General features: G+C 49.5%; 1 protein-coding gene across 2 annotated transcripts; it reads right to left on the reverse strand.

The window, feature by feature from the left end:
- On the reverse strand, nucleotides 1-12,793 carry SCN2B (sodium voltage-gated channel beta subunit 2). Of its 2 annotated transcripts, none has more exons than XM_033120790.1 (4): nucleotides 12,526-12,793; nucleotides 5,089-5,255; nucleotides 4,609-4,819; nucleotides 1-3,932 (listed from the first exon to the last, which is right to left on the reverse strand). In XM_033120790.1, exons 1-4 carry the CDS (start codon nucleotides 12,593-12,595, stop codon nucleotides 3,733-3,735), a joined length of 648 nt encoding a protein of 215 aa, XP_032976681.1. In that variant the 5' UTR covers nucleotides 12,596-12,793; the 3' UTR covers nucleotides 1-3,732. The 2 variants fall into 2 exon arrangements, with proteins under 2 accessions (XP_032976681.1, XP_032976680.1); XM_033120789.1 differs by having other exon boundaries at nucleotides 12,425-12,532.
- Nucleotides 12,794-15,200: the final 2,407 nt, after the last annotated feature.

Here is a 15,200-nt window from a genome sequence, read left to right on the forward strand (position 1 = left end):
TCACACTTGAGGGATGTTTAGGGGAGACAATCTGTTTATTGTAGCAATAGATCCAACAAGAAGAAACTCAGTCTGCTCCAAAAAGCAGACACATCACAGCAGTCGGGTCACAGAGGACCATTTAAGTTTCTCTTCACACCGCCTCTTCCAACCACCATATAGCACATAAAACCTTGAGTGCATAAGTAGTTGGGTTTTCCCCTCCACGCAATAAGGAGCAATAAGAACATTCCATAATTTGCCTTTGGTGAATCAAATCAAAACACTGAGATATGATTGTTTCCCTCCCCAATGTAACTTTTGGGGTGGACGTAGTGAGATGTTTTATATCTGTATATATACCTATACCTCTACATAGACTATGTACAAATGCATCAGCAAGCTTCAATAGAGGAAGACATCAGCAAGAGGCACAGCAAGAGACACAGGCTGTCTGTCCTTAAGACATAAGTAGGAAGGAAATTTTCTTGATTCATCACGCACTCCAACTGCACCAAGCCGATCCTACAACTTGGGACCATCATTTTGGACCTGGCCATTATTTTCAATTGTCTATCTGCTTAACCTAACCTTGTAAATACTTATCAGCCCAACCTCCCCAAGAAGACTCACAGGGAGAAATATGGATCCAATCAGCTTTTCCTTTTTATAAATTGGGAATAACTGTGATTAGTCCATAGCTAGGGGGCAGATAGTTCCAAAGCCAGCTGCAAGGCACCTCAAGGCATTTCAGTCCTGAATAATTGTGCTTTGTTCTTATAAGCTAGATCCCATGGGTTGGCCAGCCCATCACTCTTTGTAATGGCCCTTAATTAGGAGGAAGAGACAGATACTAGGAGGTTTCAAGGGAGCAGGAGAAGCAGGGACAGTTGAGAAAACCAGCAGACTGAACCCCGCAGAGCCCAGTGGTGGGAACATGCAGCCAGAAGTGGGGCTTGAACCCCGCGGTGCAGGAAAAGGAAGAGCTTGCTGGTATAAACTAGAAAGCAGGGTAGAGAGGCGGCTGCTGTGGAAACATCTCACTGCTTTCCCACCTCTGTTCACAGAAGCACTATTTTGTTCCCAGCCTCATTGCCCTGGGAGAGGCAGCTCTATGAGGCTTCTGTAGGAGATTCTAAGAAGCTTGAGAAGAAAGTGAAGTAAGGATGGGCAGCTGGGGCAAAGGTGGTTCCTGGCCCATCCCCATCTGTTCTGACCCCTGAGGCCCATGGAGAGGCCTTGCTCTCCCTAGGAGCCACTGTGTCAGGGCAGAGAAGGGAAGGAACCCAGAAGACTTGGGCTTCTTTATGGAGAATCTAGGATTTCTTAGAACAAACCTAGGGAATCCAACAAATAATTCCCCTAAATGTTATGAGTCCTGGAAAAAGAGAAGTTCCCAGAATCAGCACAGATCCTTGCTCATCCTAGGAGAGGAGAGTCCTTGAGAGGTTGCCAAAAAGTGAAATCTACAAACTGCAGAAGGGTATTAGAACCACTCTTGGTTTCAGCTGGCATGAGGTATCCACCACCCACCTTCTCCTTTCAGCTGGTTGGCTTGCAAGATGGGCAATGTCTGTCTGCCTTCCCCAGGCACATGGTGGCTTAGCCTTACCCCCACTGTCAGTGTGTTGATTGGCAGTTAGGTACTGAGCCCAAGAGTTAGAATTTCTATGTAGGCTGGTCCCACCCCATCAAGGCTCTATGTGGCTGGTTGCCCATCCCCCACTTTGCCTGGCCTCTCACCCTCTTCCCTGTTGTATCTTCCTTCTTTCCTTCCTTCCCAGGGCTCAGATTCTGGACTCTCTTCTTTCTTCTCCAACTCCAGCCCTGGAAGCAGTGGCTATACAAGTGGAATTAGATACACCAAAAATATTAATCTTGATCCCCACAATGCTGACCTGGCAGTTCCCAACTCTGTTATGGCTTTGTGTTCCCATCACCTGACACAGTACCTGGCACATAGGAGATGCTCAATAAATGGATGTTGAATTGAAGTGAATTCAACTGACTCTCCCATATGCAATTGCTCACTCCCCAAATTGACCATCTGATGGGCAGAGGCAGAGAATGAGACTGTCACAGTCCTGTCCCCACCCCCTTTCCCCAGACTCATTCCTGCCCTGAACTCTGACTCCCTGCGCCTGGGCACGACCTGAGCTCCTAGAAAGGTTGGAAAGTGTGAAGAGGCTCAGCCTGGGGCAAGGGGTGGGGCAGTGCCAGCAGCAATGTCCTGACTCCCATCACTCCATCCCTGTCTCAGTCACAGCCGGGAGGGGCTGGGCTCCTGGGAGACGAATGAGAAGGGCCGGATGAGTACACCTCCTTCCCCTCACCTCCCTCATCTACCCCAGAGGCCCCTCCCACCAGGACAACTAGGGCTCTGTTGATTCAAACTGGAGACTGAAGAGCCAGAGGAGAAGATGGCAGGACTCTCAGTTTCCATCAGCTTGAATCTCAGTTTCCTCATCTGTACTATGAGTGACTTGGCTGGTTGATCTCTGAGGGGCTTCCAAGGTACTGTTCTCCACGTCAGCAGTTTCTCTCTCTGTCTGTCTCCCTCTCTTGAAATTCCCTCTTAATGTAAGTAAAATGGCAGTGAAAGTTGGCTCCCCACAAATGCTACTTTCCTTCCCACAAAAGAGTTGTTAGGGCAAGGGAGCATGTAACATGGCTCTAGATGGGACATAGCTACAGGATCTCCCCACGTGCTTCCCTCAGGGCGTTCCCTTTTCGGGCCTCTAGCCAAAAGCCAGATGAAACCCCTGCTGAGGGGAACCAGGAAAGTCTGAACGGAAGCTCCGAATGATGCCCCAACTGCGCACATCAACTTTTCTGCCCGTGGCTTCCATCCCCTGCTCCTCTCTGCACCTTGGCAGCTCCTGACCCCGGCCGATGGTGGTCATCCTGCTAGAGAAGGCAGCCTGCAGCAAACTCCATTTTACAATGGAGCCCCACCCTGTCAGTCCCTCGGCCGATTGAAATTTGTCTCCTGTTGGTAGGCAACTATGATGGAAAATGACCACTACCTCAAACAACACGACCCCCCCATGGCCCAGCTCAGGGTCTCTTCAGTGCTATTCTCACCAAAAATCCCAAGGGATTAGCAGTCACTAGACAACCACAAGTCTTCTGCGGTAGCAGCCATCAATGGAGAAGAGGGTGAAAGCAGAGCTCCCTGGACCAAGGCTTGTTTCCATTTGCCTCCAGTGACAGCTTTTCATCAATGCCCAGGAAATGCAGTTGTCCCTTTGACATGCCCCACCCTCAAATTATACGAACCTATCACTAGAGCAGCTTAGGGAGCAGAGCAATGTGCGCCCCAGGCCTTCTTGTGGCAGCACAGGAAAGCCCCTCCCCCACCCACTGTTCCCCTTTGAAGCAGCCACCAGCTCTGGGCAGGCTGGCCAGCTGACCCCCTCCTCCACCACTGCCCACCTTTCGTCTTCTCCCTGGGACCCTCACACATGCCTCCTGCCTCTTCTCGGGGACTGGTAGTTTTGAACCTACTTCTCCCTCCCCCCCCAGGGCCCACACATCCCAGACACCGTGGCAGGTTTTTCAAATGAAAGAGAGGTGAGTCACTCTTGGGGCAGGGTGGGAGATACGAAGTGAGGGGTTCAGGGGACCCAGGTCAGCCCTGGGTTCCTGGTTCAAGAGAAGCACACCAAGAGGAGAGGGCAGGCAGGGGCACATTGTGCAGGGCAAAGAGGGAGGAAGACAGGACACGAGGGAGGGCTGCAGGGCCAGCCCCCGTTACTTGGCGCCATCGTCCGCATTGCCTTCTCCATCTGTCTTGCCCTCCTCCTCCGTCTTCAGGTCATCCGTGCTCAGTTTCTGCTCTTTTTTCCTTCTTACACACTTCACTACCATCAGTACCAAGATGACCACAGCCAGGAAACCCCCCACGGAGGCGCCAACGATCACCGCCACTGTGGAATCCCGCTCAGGGGACTCTGGAGAAGGAAAAGAAACACACCTGCTGAGCACTAGAGCTGGGAAAGAGAGCTTTGTCCATTGTGCCCTGCTCTCCCAATACGTGTGGGGTGGTCCTAACTTTACTCCCCTCCATGGAAAGAACTTCAGTCAAAGCCAAAGTCCCCCAAAATCCCAGGGCACCTAAAAGCCCCAGGGGAGGGCAGTATAATGCAGTATTTAACACCATGGACTTTGAGATCACATAGATCCAAGTCTGAATCCTGACTGTGCTATTTATTAATTGTATGACCATAGAGAAATGACTTATCCTCTCTAAGCCTCATCTGTATTATCCTCATCTGTAAAAATGGGGATAATAATAGTACCTCCCTCAGAGGGTTTATGACACAGGAGAATGCAGTTGGCCCTATAACTGAGACATAATAAGTGCCCAACAAGTGAAAGCTGCGATCAGAGTCTTAAGACCGTGATCATGACCTACAGCATCATAAGGACTCTCTGAGACATGTTCCCAGGTCCTCAAGGATAGGAGGAAGGAAAACAGCTTCCTTGCGCCCAACACAAGCTGTTGCTCCTGCCCCACAGCCTCTCAAAGGAGCCCTGAGATAGTGCTACTAGAGAGCAATTGGGTGGGAAGGGTCAGGGGCCCCCACAGCAGCTCGGCTCTCCCCACTCTGCTCGTCGGGCCCTCACCTTCCAGGAGGACCTGCAGGTAGATCTTGCCGTGGCCTCGGTGGCGGTCGGGCGGATTCATAATGTAGCAGTTGTACAGGCCCTCATCCTCGAGCTGCACTTTTTTTAGTGTCACTGAAACATCATATTTGCTGGGGTTCCCCGAGAACTCCACACGGTCTCGGAACCGCTCGAGCTTCAGGTTAATGACCTTCATGCGGAACTGGAGGAACTAGAGGTGGACACGGGAAAAGACGGGGGGCTGCATGAGCGAGGGGCTGCAAGCACAGCAGGATGCCCTTCCTCCCGTGCACCGTTTCACCTGGAGGACAGGCAGTTACCTCCAGAGCCCCGCCACCCTTCCCAGGGCCACCGAGGCATGAAAACACACCTTCTGCACAAGCCCCCTGGAGCAGACAGCCCACTGCAGGCAGGGCAGCTGGTGGGAAAGGCAGGCCTCACACTGCAGGGCTCCTGTCTCCGCCCCGTCCCAGGACTCACCATCTCCTCGGAGCAGTTACCACACTCCTGGTAAGTCCAGTTCAGGGAGAACTGTTTGTGGTTCACTGTGTAGCAGGAGTTAAAGGTGCAGGCCAGGCGGGCATCAGAGCCATTGAGCACGTTGAGGGTAGTAGGTACTGTGACTTCCATGGTCCGCCCTGGTGGCACTGCAGACAAAGCCACAAGCTGGTGAGCATTCTGGCTGATAGAGCCAGGGAAGGGGCAAGCCTACTGCATTGGTGGGGAGTGGAGCAGACCTATGGCAGCGGGTTGGGTCCCTAACAGCTGAAATTAGTTATGGGCAGGGTGGGGTGGGCAAAACTCATAAGGGGTAACTGATGTGGCCCTGGGGGTAAAATGAGGGTCAGAGCAAGGCTGCGGTAGAGAGAGACCAAATCATCTGTCAAGCCAGGGACAGACAAATGGCCCCAAGCCTTTTCCAGGACCATTGTTGGGCAGACCCTCCACTTGGCCATCCTGCTCTAGTCCTGACATTGTCACCTACTACCTGGACACCTTGGACAAGGGACTTCAGTGTGCTGGCCTCAGTTTCCCCCTTCTTCCCCACCACTTCCAACCATCTCTGCTAAGCCAAAGCCCTTCCAACTGAAGCTATAGTGTCCCCCATGGGGCAGACAAGCTTGAGGACAAATGAAGATTCAGAAGGCCTGGTACTCCACATCCCGGGGCCAGAGCAAAGCAGTGTGCCCAGCCCAGCCCCGTTGTCACCCCAGGCTTCTGGAAGGTAGGAAAGAGGCCAGCTGAGCAGTGGGAGGGAAGAGGTGCCCCAGAAGAAGAGACACAACTCCAAGAGACCACGTGACGGGTCTACAAGGATAAGAGTCTCTTTTGGAGCTGTCAGGCCTGAAAACACCACAGCAGGGAGCTGATACGGGCTGAAGGGGAGCAGGGTAGGAACAACAGGTTTCTGTGGAATTCTATAAGGAATGCCAGGCTTGGCTCAGGAGACCCAGGTGCTGGGGCTGGGGAAGGCCCGTCCCATTCTGACATTCTAAGCAGGGCAGAGGCAAGTAAGCCAAAACCTTCCAGCTGAAGTCGCAGTGCCCCACATGGGACAGCAAGTCTGGGGTGCAAAATTTAAGGGGGTCCCCACTCTTAGGAACATGCAAATACCTCTGTGAATTTTGTACCCTAGGCACCTCACTTGCATCACCCTAGTCTTGGCCTTAAGTCTAAGAGTCTCCGCCAATATTGTCAAAAATCTCATCCCCCCAAAATTAATTTATTTATAGAGGACAAATGATAATGTTCAGAATCAGTGACTCATTCACTCGTTTACCAAATATTTATAAACCACCGACTCTGCCCTTAGCTTAGGCCCTGGGGGATGTTGTTGTGACCAAGACAGGCGGAGTCGTTGCAACATGGAGCCTGTATTCTAGGGAGGGAACAGACATGAACAAGGAAAAAAATAATAATGTGAATGTAATAATGATACATGGCAAGGGGTGTAAGAAATCAAGCAAGGTAAGGGGTGTTGTTTTATATCGGTGGCTAGGGAAAACTGCTGTGAGGGGGTGACATGTCGGCAGCCCCTGACTGAAATAAGGAAGTGAGCTGTTTGAAATTTTGAAGGAATCAAGTTCCAAGACAGCAGGACATCAGGAGGAAAGTCCCAGCGGCTAGAATAAGCTTTGTGTGTCTGAGGCACAAGGAGGAGAGTGATCAAGGGGGCAAGTGATGAGAACTGAGGTCCTAGCGTCGGGCCGGGACCAGGTCACAGGGCCTGTGGGCCAGAACACAAAGTTAGGATCTGATTCTTTGGAGTGAAACAGGAAGTCACGAGGGACTGGGGGCAGCTAGGAGGCTGTCCAGGCCAGAGCTCCGGGAATATTGTAGACAGGAGATCTGATTAGAAGTGGGTTCAATCCCATCTCTGCCTTCAATCAGATGCAAGACTGTGGGCCAACTCTTTCACCCTCTAAGCCTCAGGCCCCCCTCTGTAGAACACAGCTGAAGACACGCACCTCCCAGAGTTGTTAAGATAATCAAATAAGATAAAATACATAAAGCACAGCATGCAGTCTGCCTGGCAGTAAGTGCACAGCAAATGGTAGTTCTCTTTATCCTAAATTTTCCTCAAGTTCTGCCCCCCTAGACAGGAAGGGTTTCTGGGGCAGTCTCCTGGCAGGCGGCACCTTGGGGTGTGACCCCTGCAGGGCTCTTTTTTTTCAAACTGTCTTGCTGTGCAAAGGTGCTGCAGCCCAACCCAGAAACAGCTGCACTGCAGCCTGGAAGTGGGCATACAAAGTCCTGCTCAGCCCATCTCTTAGGATGAGTGGCCAGGGCCAGTAGTCAGGACTTAAGAACAGAAGATGCTCTGAACTACTGGTCCCAGAGTTCATAACCGAGCCCTAGACAGAGGGATAGGCATGCAGACCCGCCTGCAAGCCCAAGGCTTCCAAGTGTGTACTAAGTGCTCATTAGGGGAGCACGAGCTGGGGGGACTGAATGGGCCCACCAAGAACAAAGCCCAGTTCCCCTCTCTCCACATTCACAGCCATTATGAAAGCACTTAGCACAGCTCCAGTCAAGGAGGAGGTGTGCATAAAATGTCATCACCGCCCCCACTCTGCACAGAGAAATCTGCAGGGCAGGAGCCTGGCAGGGCCTTGTCCTGAGCTTACCTCATCTCTCAGGAACTCCCTGCTTCTCTAGCACCTTCCTTTGAAAGGGTCTGCTACCTAACCAGGGCCTCCTCCAAAAGGAGCCCCGAATGACACCAGGAAGTGCTGTGAATCTGGCTAACCCATCCCTGGCCTCTGTCCCACCCCAGCCCACAGCATCATTCCAGTTAGAACTTGAACCCCACCAGGCAGCACCCTCCATATTGAAGTAGCCAGCACCCTGCCTACCGTGTTTCCCTGAAAATAAGACCAGGTCTTATATTAATTTTTGCTCCAAAAGATACACTAGGGCTATGTTCAGGGGATGTCATCCTGAAAAATCACGCTAGGGTTTATTTTCCGGTTAGGTCTTATTTTGGGGGAAACACGGTAGTAGGAGGGCAGCGCCATGGGGAGCAAGGGGTCTTTTGTGGCTGGCAGGAGGGTGGCAGACGGAGAGGTGCAATGCAGTTTCCCTCCCACTCGTCCTGACAGCGGGGTCCTGCAAGAAGCACCAGGTGGAACATGCGTGCCCTCTACTGGTCACAGATGTCAACCAGCAAGTCCCAACAGCACAGTAGAGGAACAGGGAGTCACTAAGTCAGAGGAAGCCAGAGGGGGACTCTCAGGAATTAATAGATCTAGCCCCATTGTCTTACCAATGTGGAAAGTGAGACCCTGAGAGAGACACACAAGAGTATGGGGCAAGCTGGGACCAGAACCATGGTTCCTAACTCTTACTCCAGGATGCAGACTTCAGCCTGAGTTCTCACCAGGATCCCAGGCTCAAGGCAAGAGCCTTATTCCTTTCACAAATCCAGGCCCTCATTAAAGACAAGGGAACCATCACAATGAGGTCAGAGCTATGAGCAAAATCCTGATCTCTTGATGAACTCTGCTGCTTCAGGAAAGTAGCCGAATTCACAGCTAGGGCCACAAAAGGACGTCATAATAAGAACAAAGTGCTTACTGTGTGCTAGGCACTGTTTAAGCACTCTGTAGATATTACCTCATTTAATACTCACAACAACACTATTCCACCTCCACTTTCCAGATGAGGAAATTGAGCACAAAGCTCAATTTCCCAAGTAGCCCAAGTTCATAGCTAGTAAGTGACAAAGTTAGATTTGATCCCAGGCTGCCAGGCTTCAGACAGAGGATTGAGGGGTTGAGGCTAGGTGGGGATGTGACTGTTTCTCCAAGGCCTCCTGCTGTCTACACAGCAGATCTAGCCCCCAGCTCTAGGCAGGCTGGCCAGAGGGTAACGGTTCTATTTAAAGGAACCTTCATATAAGAAGAGCCCGACCTTCCTGGTTGTCCGTTTGGGACAAGATCTGGGTCCTGGGTCTCCTGAATTCCAACTCACAGAAAGGAAGTGATGACCAACAGGGGTACAGTAAGAACGTAGATTTGATCTTAGTTTGAAAACATCACCAGTGCCGGGCCTCCCCATTTTCTCCAAGGCACATCTGGCCCCTTGGGCCCCATGTCATCCACTACTCTAACTGGCCCATCTTGCAGAGATCACAGAGATTTGCTCATCTCCTGCCAAACACGATTTCCTGCAGAGACTGGAAATTAGCTTTCTTCATTCCTCTTTCCAATCCTACAGCAACCTATGAGGTAGGTTTATTTTCTTCTTGGTTAAAAAGGGGGTGGGGGGGGGAGAGAGAGACAGAGACAGAGAGAGAGAGAGAGAGTCTAAACAGAGAAATTGTCTTCCCAACCTTCTGGACCACAATGTCTCCTGGGGCAGCGCCTGCCTCTCAGGTGAGTATGACACCTAGCCCCTGTCTCCTACACTGACTTACCATTCAAACCTGCCTCCGCCCTAGGGTCTCCCTCCCAGCCCAGTCCACCCCTCTGTAGCCATGAGAATAACTCATCCCCAAATCTCCACTGGCTCCCTCCTGCTTTCAGGATCAAGTCCAGGTGCCTGGGCACAGCTTCCAAGCCCTTTGCCATCTGGGACCAACCTACATGCTGTCCTCATGTCCTACCAGCTCCCTACCCTCCAGCTTCCTCCATTCTAGCAACCCCAAAGATCTTACATTTCCTGAAAACACCGCCTTCTTTCACATCTTTGCACATGCTTTTGCTTGAAGTTGGGAAGCTAGCTCACCCTTCTGCACCTGGGGCTCTCCCACTTATCCTACAGATTCCAGCTAATAAGGCAGCCTTCCCAGTGCCTGGGACCTCTCCCCAGCCCTGTCCTCTCACTTCCACATGACAGGAAGGCAGAATGGCAGGGCTCTAGCGACTTCATCCAATCTTAGGCAAGATATTTAACCTCCCAGCATCTTAGTTTCCTCATCTGTAAAATGGAGGTCGATAATAGAACCGACTTCCTAGGGCTATTGTGAGGTTCCATATTATAACCACTATTGCATCAAGCTCACAGCAGTGCCTAGCACATAGTCAGCCCTCGACAAAGGTTAGCTGTTATTATTATTATTGTCATTGTTATCACAGCCCATACGATACTGTATTGTTATTTATGTGTCTGTGTCCCTCCAAAGGCTCTGGGGTACTGATTCTTACTTCTCCTGGTGTCCCTGGACCCAGAACAGTATGTGACACACAGTGGGCGCTCAGTAAAAGGGAAGGCATTGTCTCCTCCACGTCTGGGTCCCTGCCCCCAGTAACAGATATGTGCAGTGGGCTTCAGTGAGGACAAACTCCTCTTCTCGCCTCCCCTATCACAACCCAGACTTTGGTACCCAGGCTGGTGACCACTGAGCCAACAGTCTTGAGAAAAACTCCAGGAAAGTCCAATCATTTGGATTGTTTCTAGCTAAAAAACTAGTCTATATGCTCTTGACACAGCAGCTTGCCCAGCTTGTCATCCCCACCAACTCAGCCCCTGACACAGTCTCTTCCCTTGTCACTTGTAGCATCCCTCCATCTTGAGGACTGATGCTACCACAACCCCCGAGGTTCCATTGTCCACCTCGGCCCTCAGTTTGGGGGTGCCAGGGCGTGTCTCATCACAGCACCACTCAAGTTCAAGGTCTCCCTTCCTGCATCCTCTTCCCCCCAGGTGAGCAGAGGCTTCAGCTTCCTCCCATCACCACCTCACAGCCCGCACGCTGACCTCTTCACTGCAGACCTTCCCCTAAGCCACACCCTGGTCTCAGTCACGGAGCCCCTGTCATGGGTTAGATAAGGCTCTCCAGGCCACCTCCCTCCCGTAGGAAGCTCTCCCTACTCCCAAAGGAGGTCATCTGTCCTCCATTCCCAGCTTCTTGCATACAGGTCATTCATTCAGGTTTTTGCTTGCACTTGAGATTCTTTGATTAGATTAATAGAGCAGTAAGAGTTCTTGAACATTGGGGGCAGTAGAGTTCAACAGTTAAGAACATGCAGAAGTCAGACATATGGGTTCAAATCTCAGCTCATTATGTGACCGTAATGGGCAAGTTACTTAAATTTTCTATACCTGTTTCCTTATCTGTAACATGAGGGTCATAACAATATCTACCTCAGACGATTACTGACTACTGTGAGGACGAAACAAGATATACAGCGCAGGGCTACATGAAATGCTTTCATAAAGGTTAGCGCTATTATTGAGTATCTGCTACTATGTGCCAGACTTACACACACACACACAAACCCAGGCAGTAGGTATGCTCCAGTTTACTCATGAAAGAACTGAAGCTCAGCGGAGTTGAGTAACTTGCCTATGGATATGAAGTAAATGACAAAAGTGGCTTTGAATCCAGGTCAGATTCCAAGGCTCATGTATGCTCTTTGTATTGCCAGACATTTGTGCTCTGTTGTTAATAAGTCCAGAAACTCAACAAAGCTAATAGGCCTTATGCAGGCTTCCAGGGGCTCTGTGCTGCCCATTTAGCAGGCCTGCCAAATAATCCAGCAGAGAGAGAGAGAGAGAGAGAGGTTTTGTGATGGGGAATATTTCCACTGACAATCCTTGGACTTCACCCTCAGTTGCTATACCAACAATGAATAAGTTTAGGAGCAAGAGTGAAGCTACCTATAAAGCAATCTTGCAAACAACTCTCTAGCGCTCCAACCCACCAGAAAATCCATGAATGGTCAAATTTGAAATCAACATTTGGATCACTTGATGGGGCAGTCTGCAAGGCTGGGTTGGACAGTCCCAAGGCATGGTCTTAAAGGGCCACAACTTCACTTGGCCCATGATTCCTTCTTTTTTTTTTTTTTTTTCTGATCCCTTCACCTGACCCCTCCTCCACTCCCTCTGGCCCAAGCCAGAGGTAACCTTCTTCATCAGTGCCTGCTGCAGCAGGTCTCCTCACAATCCTCAAGCCTGCTTCCCACCCACTACCCCATACATTTCAAAAATCAATAGGGCAGGTTTCCAGGAAGCCAGATCCAGACTCAACTTTTTGCCCCCAACTCCCCTGCACTCTCTCCTAATACCCTAAATCCACCAGATTCCAACGACCAAGGTTCACAAAATCCCCTTAAGGGAGCATTAAATCTCAGGACCCCACATTTCCAGCAGCTTTAAAAAAAAAAAAAAAATCCATGAAGAAACTGCAGATGGATCTACACTCCCCCGGCCACACACATGCACATAGATCCACTTCAAGGAAATCCAAACAAAAATCACCTCCCTTGACAATTGTCAGCAACACTCAGCATTTCTGTGACCAAGAAGTCCCAGCATTATGCATTCCCCAAGTTCCGGCACCTCCCTTCCCAAGGACACCGAAGAGAACCTCCAGCAACGTCTTCTTTCCTGCCCCCTGCCGCCGTCCTCTTCCAGTTGCAGCTGCACTTCTGGACCCTCAGGAACATGCAGATGTGTGGTCTAACTTACCCAAAGAGAAAAAAAGACTGAGCCCCGTGAGACTGAAGGCAGGGCGAGGTAGCCAGGCATCTTTGTGCATTTTCAGAAACTGAGATGTTACTCGGAATGTGGGAGAGAGTGATTTGAGAGGCCAAGGGCTACAAGGGAGGGATGGTTAAATGATTAAAAAAAAAAAAATGCACGGATGTACTTCAAAGACACATAGAACGTTAAGAAAGCTTTATTTCCATCTCTCTAATATGGCCGGCCTGTATGTTCCTGCTAAAAAGAGAGAGGGAGTGTGTAAGGGAGAGAGAAAAAGGGGGGATGGAGTAAATTTTGTGGTTGTTGGATTTCGAAAGGTAGGTGGGAGGGCACTAAAAAAGTATTTCTGAAAAAAACACAGTTCCCTGGGAATTTTTACCCTCCAAAATGAGAACTGTAGCAAATCCTGCCTTTCTTATTAACTTGGATGATTGTTGGGTTTTGAAAGCTAATTTATTAACCTCATGCATTTCAAAGCTGCATGAGGAACCCATTTATTTCAAAGCTGCGGTAAAGGGTTGGGGGTGGGGGTGGGGGAGCCTCCTTTTGTCACTTAAAAACACCCAAAAAAGGAGATACTCATTTTTGTCATTTGGAAAGAGTTCGGGGAAGTGAATTGGGACTTTCAGGAAGTAAGGACTTCCTCATTTTTCTAGCATTTCCACTGAAAACAGAACATGCCAAACTGGTGTAAAAACACCTAAAAGATCTTACAATCGAATGTAATGTTAATCAAATCAACAGAAAAAGACATTTTTGGCCCCAACCCCCCTGCACACTCTCTCCTAATATCCTAAACCCATTAGATTCCAACGAATTGGGGAAAAATAACTATGGCTTGAGTATTAAATTAATGAAAAATTTTTAATTTTGTTGGGTGTGATAAAAATATTGTGGCTATGTTCTTTAACGTCCTTATCTGTTATACACACTGGAGTGTTCATAGGTGTGAGTGAGACAGGTTAGTATGTTGCTAGGTAGACGGGGGTCCCTGGTGGAATAAGGAAAAGGCAGCCGTATCCTGAAACTCCAGGTTCTGGAATGTCGCCTTCACTCCAGGACAAAGATATGAGAATGCACCTTGAGGTTAATAAATTATCTCATACCCCTTCTGGCCGGACAAAGGAGCAGATCTGACAGATAGGAATGGGTTCTTTCGTTAATCCCTTCAGGATGGGCAAACAGGACAAACCTGATAGGTGAATTCCATTAGAAAGCTCCAGCCTCCTTCCCCAAGCAGGCAAGGGAAGGTATAAAAGTGAGAGCTTTTGCCTCAATCACGGGGCAGCCCATTCGCGACCCCCTCCTGCTCGGGAGCTCTGACCCTTTGCTTTCAATAAACTATCCTCTTTTTAAAACTCTTTGCCTCTTCTGGGTCCGTGTTTTCATTCTTCGGTGTCACAAGACACGATCCCAGCACTCACTCCAAAGTCCCCTACATCATTTGGGGACAGAGACATATGCCTACATCATGAGGAAGGAAAGGGGGCCACAGATTAAACCTGACAAGCTCAGGAGAACTGAAAATAACCACATAGGACGGCGTGAACAGAAAAATTCCTAACCAAGGTGGGCCATAGCGGGAAGTCACATCCTTGGCCTGTAGCTTCTTTGACAAAGGTCAGTCTTTACCTTAAGTGAGCCTGTCTGTAGTCTTTTTGCATCTAAGATAACATACCCTTGGAAGGTCAGTGTAATCCCTTTTTCCGGACCCCCCAGGGGGCACAACCCACTACACCAGAGCAGGAAACTACAAAATCCCTCATTGTTACCTTGTTCCCCAAACACCATCTCTGTGTGCTGTAAAATGCTATTAACTATCCTGTACCCACCAATGTAAAAGAGGTTGTGTGTGTCTCCATTTTACTTTTTATCCAATCCCAGAGATTTCCCCGCTTTGCTTTCTCCCACCCCCTTAATCTACCACCAATGGAGTTCATGTAACCCTCCTCCTTTGACTTTAATATATAAAATAAGTTGCAAAACCACCATTTTCCAGAGCATTTTCTCAATCCGTTGAGTCTTTGCTTCCCGGCAATTGTCAGTTTGGCTCAAATACACTCTTATAAGCTTTCTCTTAGGCCTGATGTTTTTTGGTCGACAGGTGAACCGACATGATGACTGGAATTTGCTTTAAAATAGTCCAGGAGAGAAAAAAAAAAGAGGTGGGAGAGGGAGGTAACTTTAGACTGGACACTGTTGTTGATTGCTGAAACAGGTGGTGGGTGCAAAGGGTTCACCCACAGTTCTCTCTTCTGTTGTGTATGTTTTATTTTTTATTTCTTTTGAAAAAGGAAGAAAAGAAATAGGCTAATACCAAAAGTAGGAGAACTCGGGGTGGAGTACCAAGCCAGCCCTGAGCAGAGTGGGTGACGACCCCCTCTCTTCTGGGAAGACACTGAAGTAGAACATAGGCTCTAATGCAGCACCAAAGAGGGAGCAAATGGTATTTTTGAGTATTAACTCTGCGCCAAGTACTTTACCTGTGACACCTCAACTCATTGTAACCCTGGGATAGGTGATTTCTTCTTCTTTTTTTAATCGCAAAGGAGGCGTTGGAGGCTGACAGGACTTAATACACCCAAGTTTACATATGGTAGGTAAGGGCAGTCAGAGCCAGGTTTCAAGCTGATGTCTGTGGGAAACATTGGGTATTTCCA

Source organism: Rhinolophus ferrumequinum, chromosome 11 (assembly GCF_004115265.2).
Source record: "Rhinolophus ferrumequinum isolate MPI-CBG mRhiFer1 chromosome 11, mRhiFer1_v1.p, whole genome shotgun sequence".
In the NCBI taxonomy this organism is placed as follows: domain Eukaryota; kingdom Metazoa; phylum Chordata; class Mammalia; order Chiroptera; family Rhinolophidae; genus Rhinolophus; species Rhinolophus ferrumequinum.

Coding starts and splice junctions, on each gene's coding strand:
- SCN2B (XM_033120789.1), bottom strand. CDS start 12,503: ATGTTCCTGAGGGTCCAGAAGTGCAGCTGCAACTGGAAGAGGACGGCG. Junction 4,820..5,088: donor GTAACTGCTCCGAGGAGATG/GTGAGTCCTGGG, acceptor GTCCACCTCTAG/TTCCTCCAGTTCCGCATGAA. Junction 3,933..4,608: donor CCTGCAGGTCCTCCTGGAAG/GTGAGGGCCCGA, acceptor TTCCTTCTCCAG/AGTCCCCTGAGCGGGATTCC.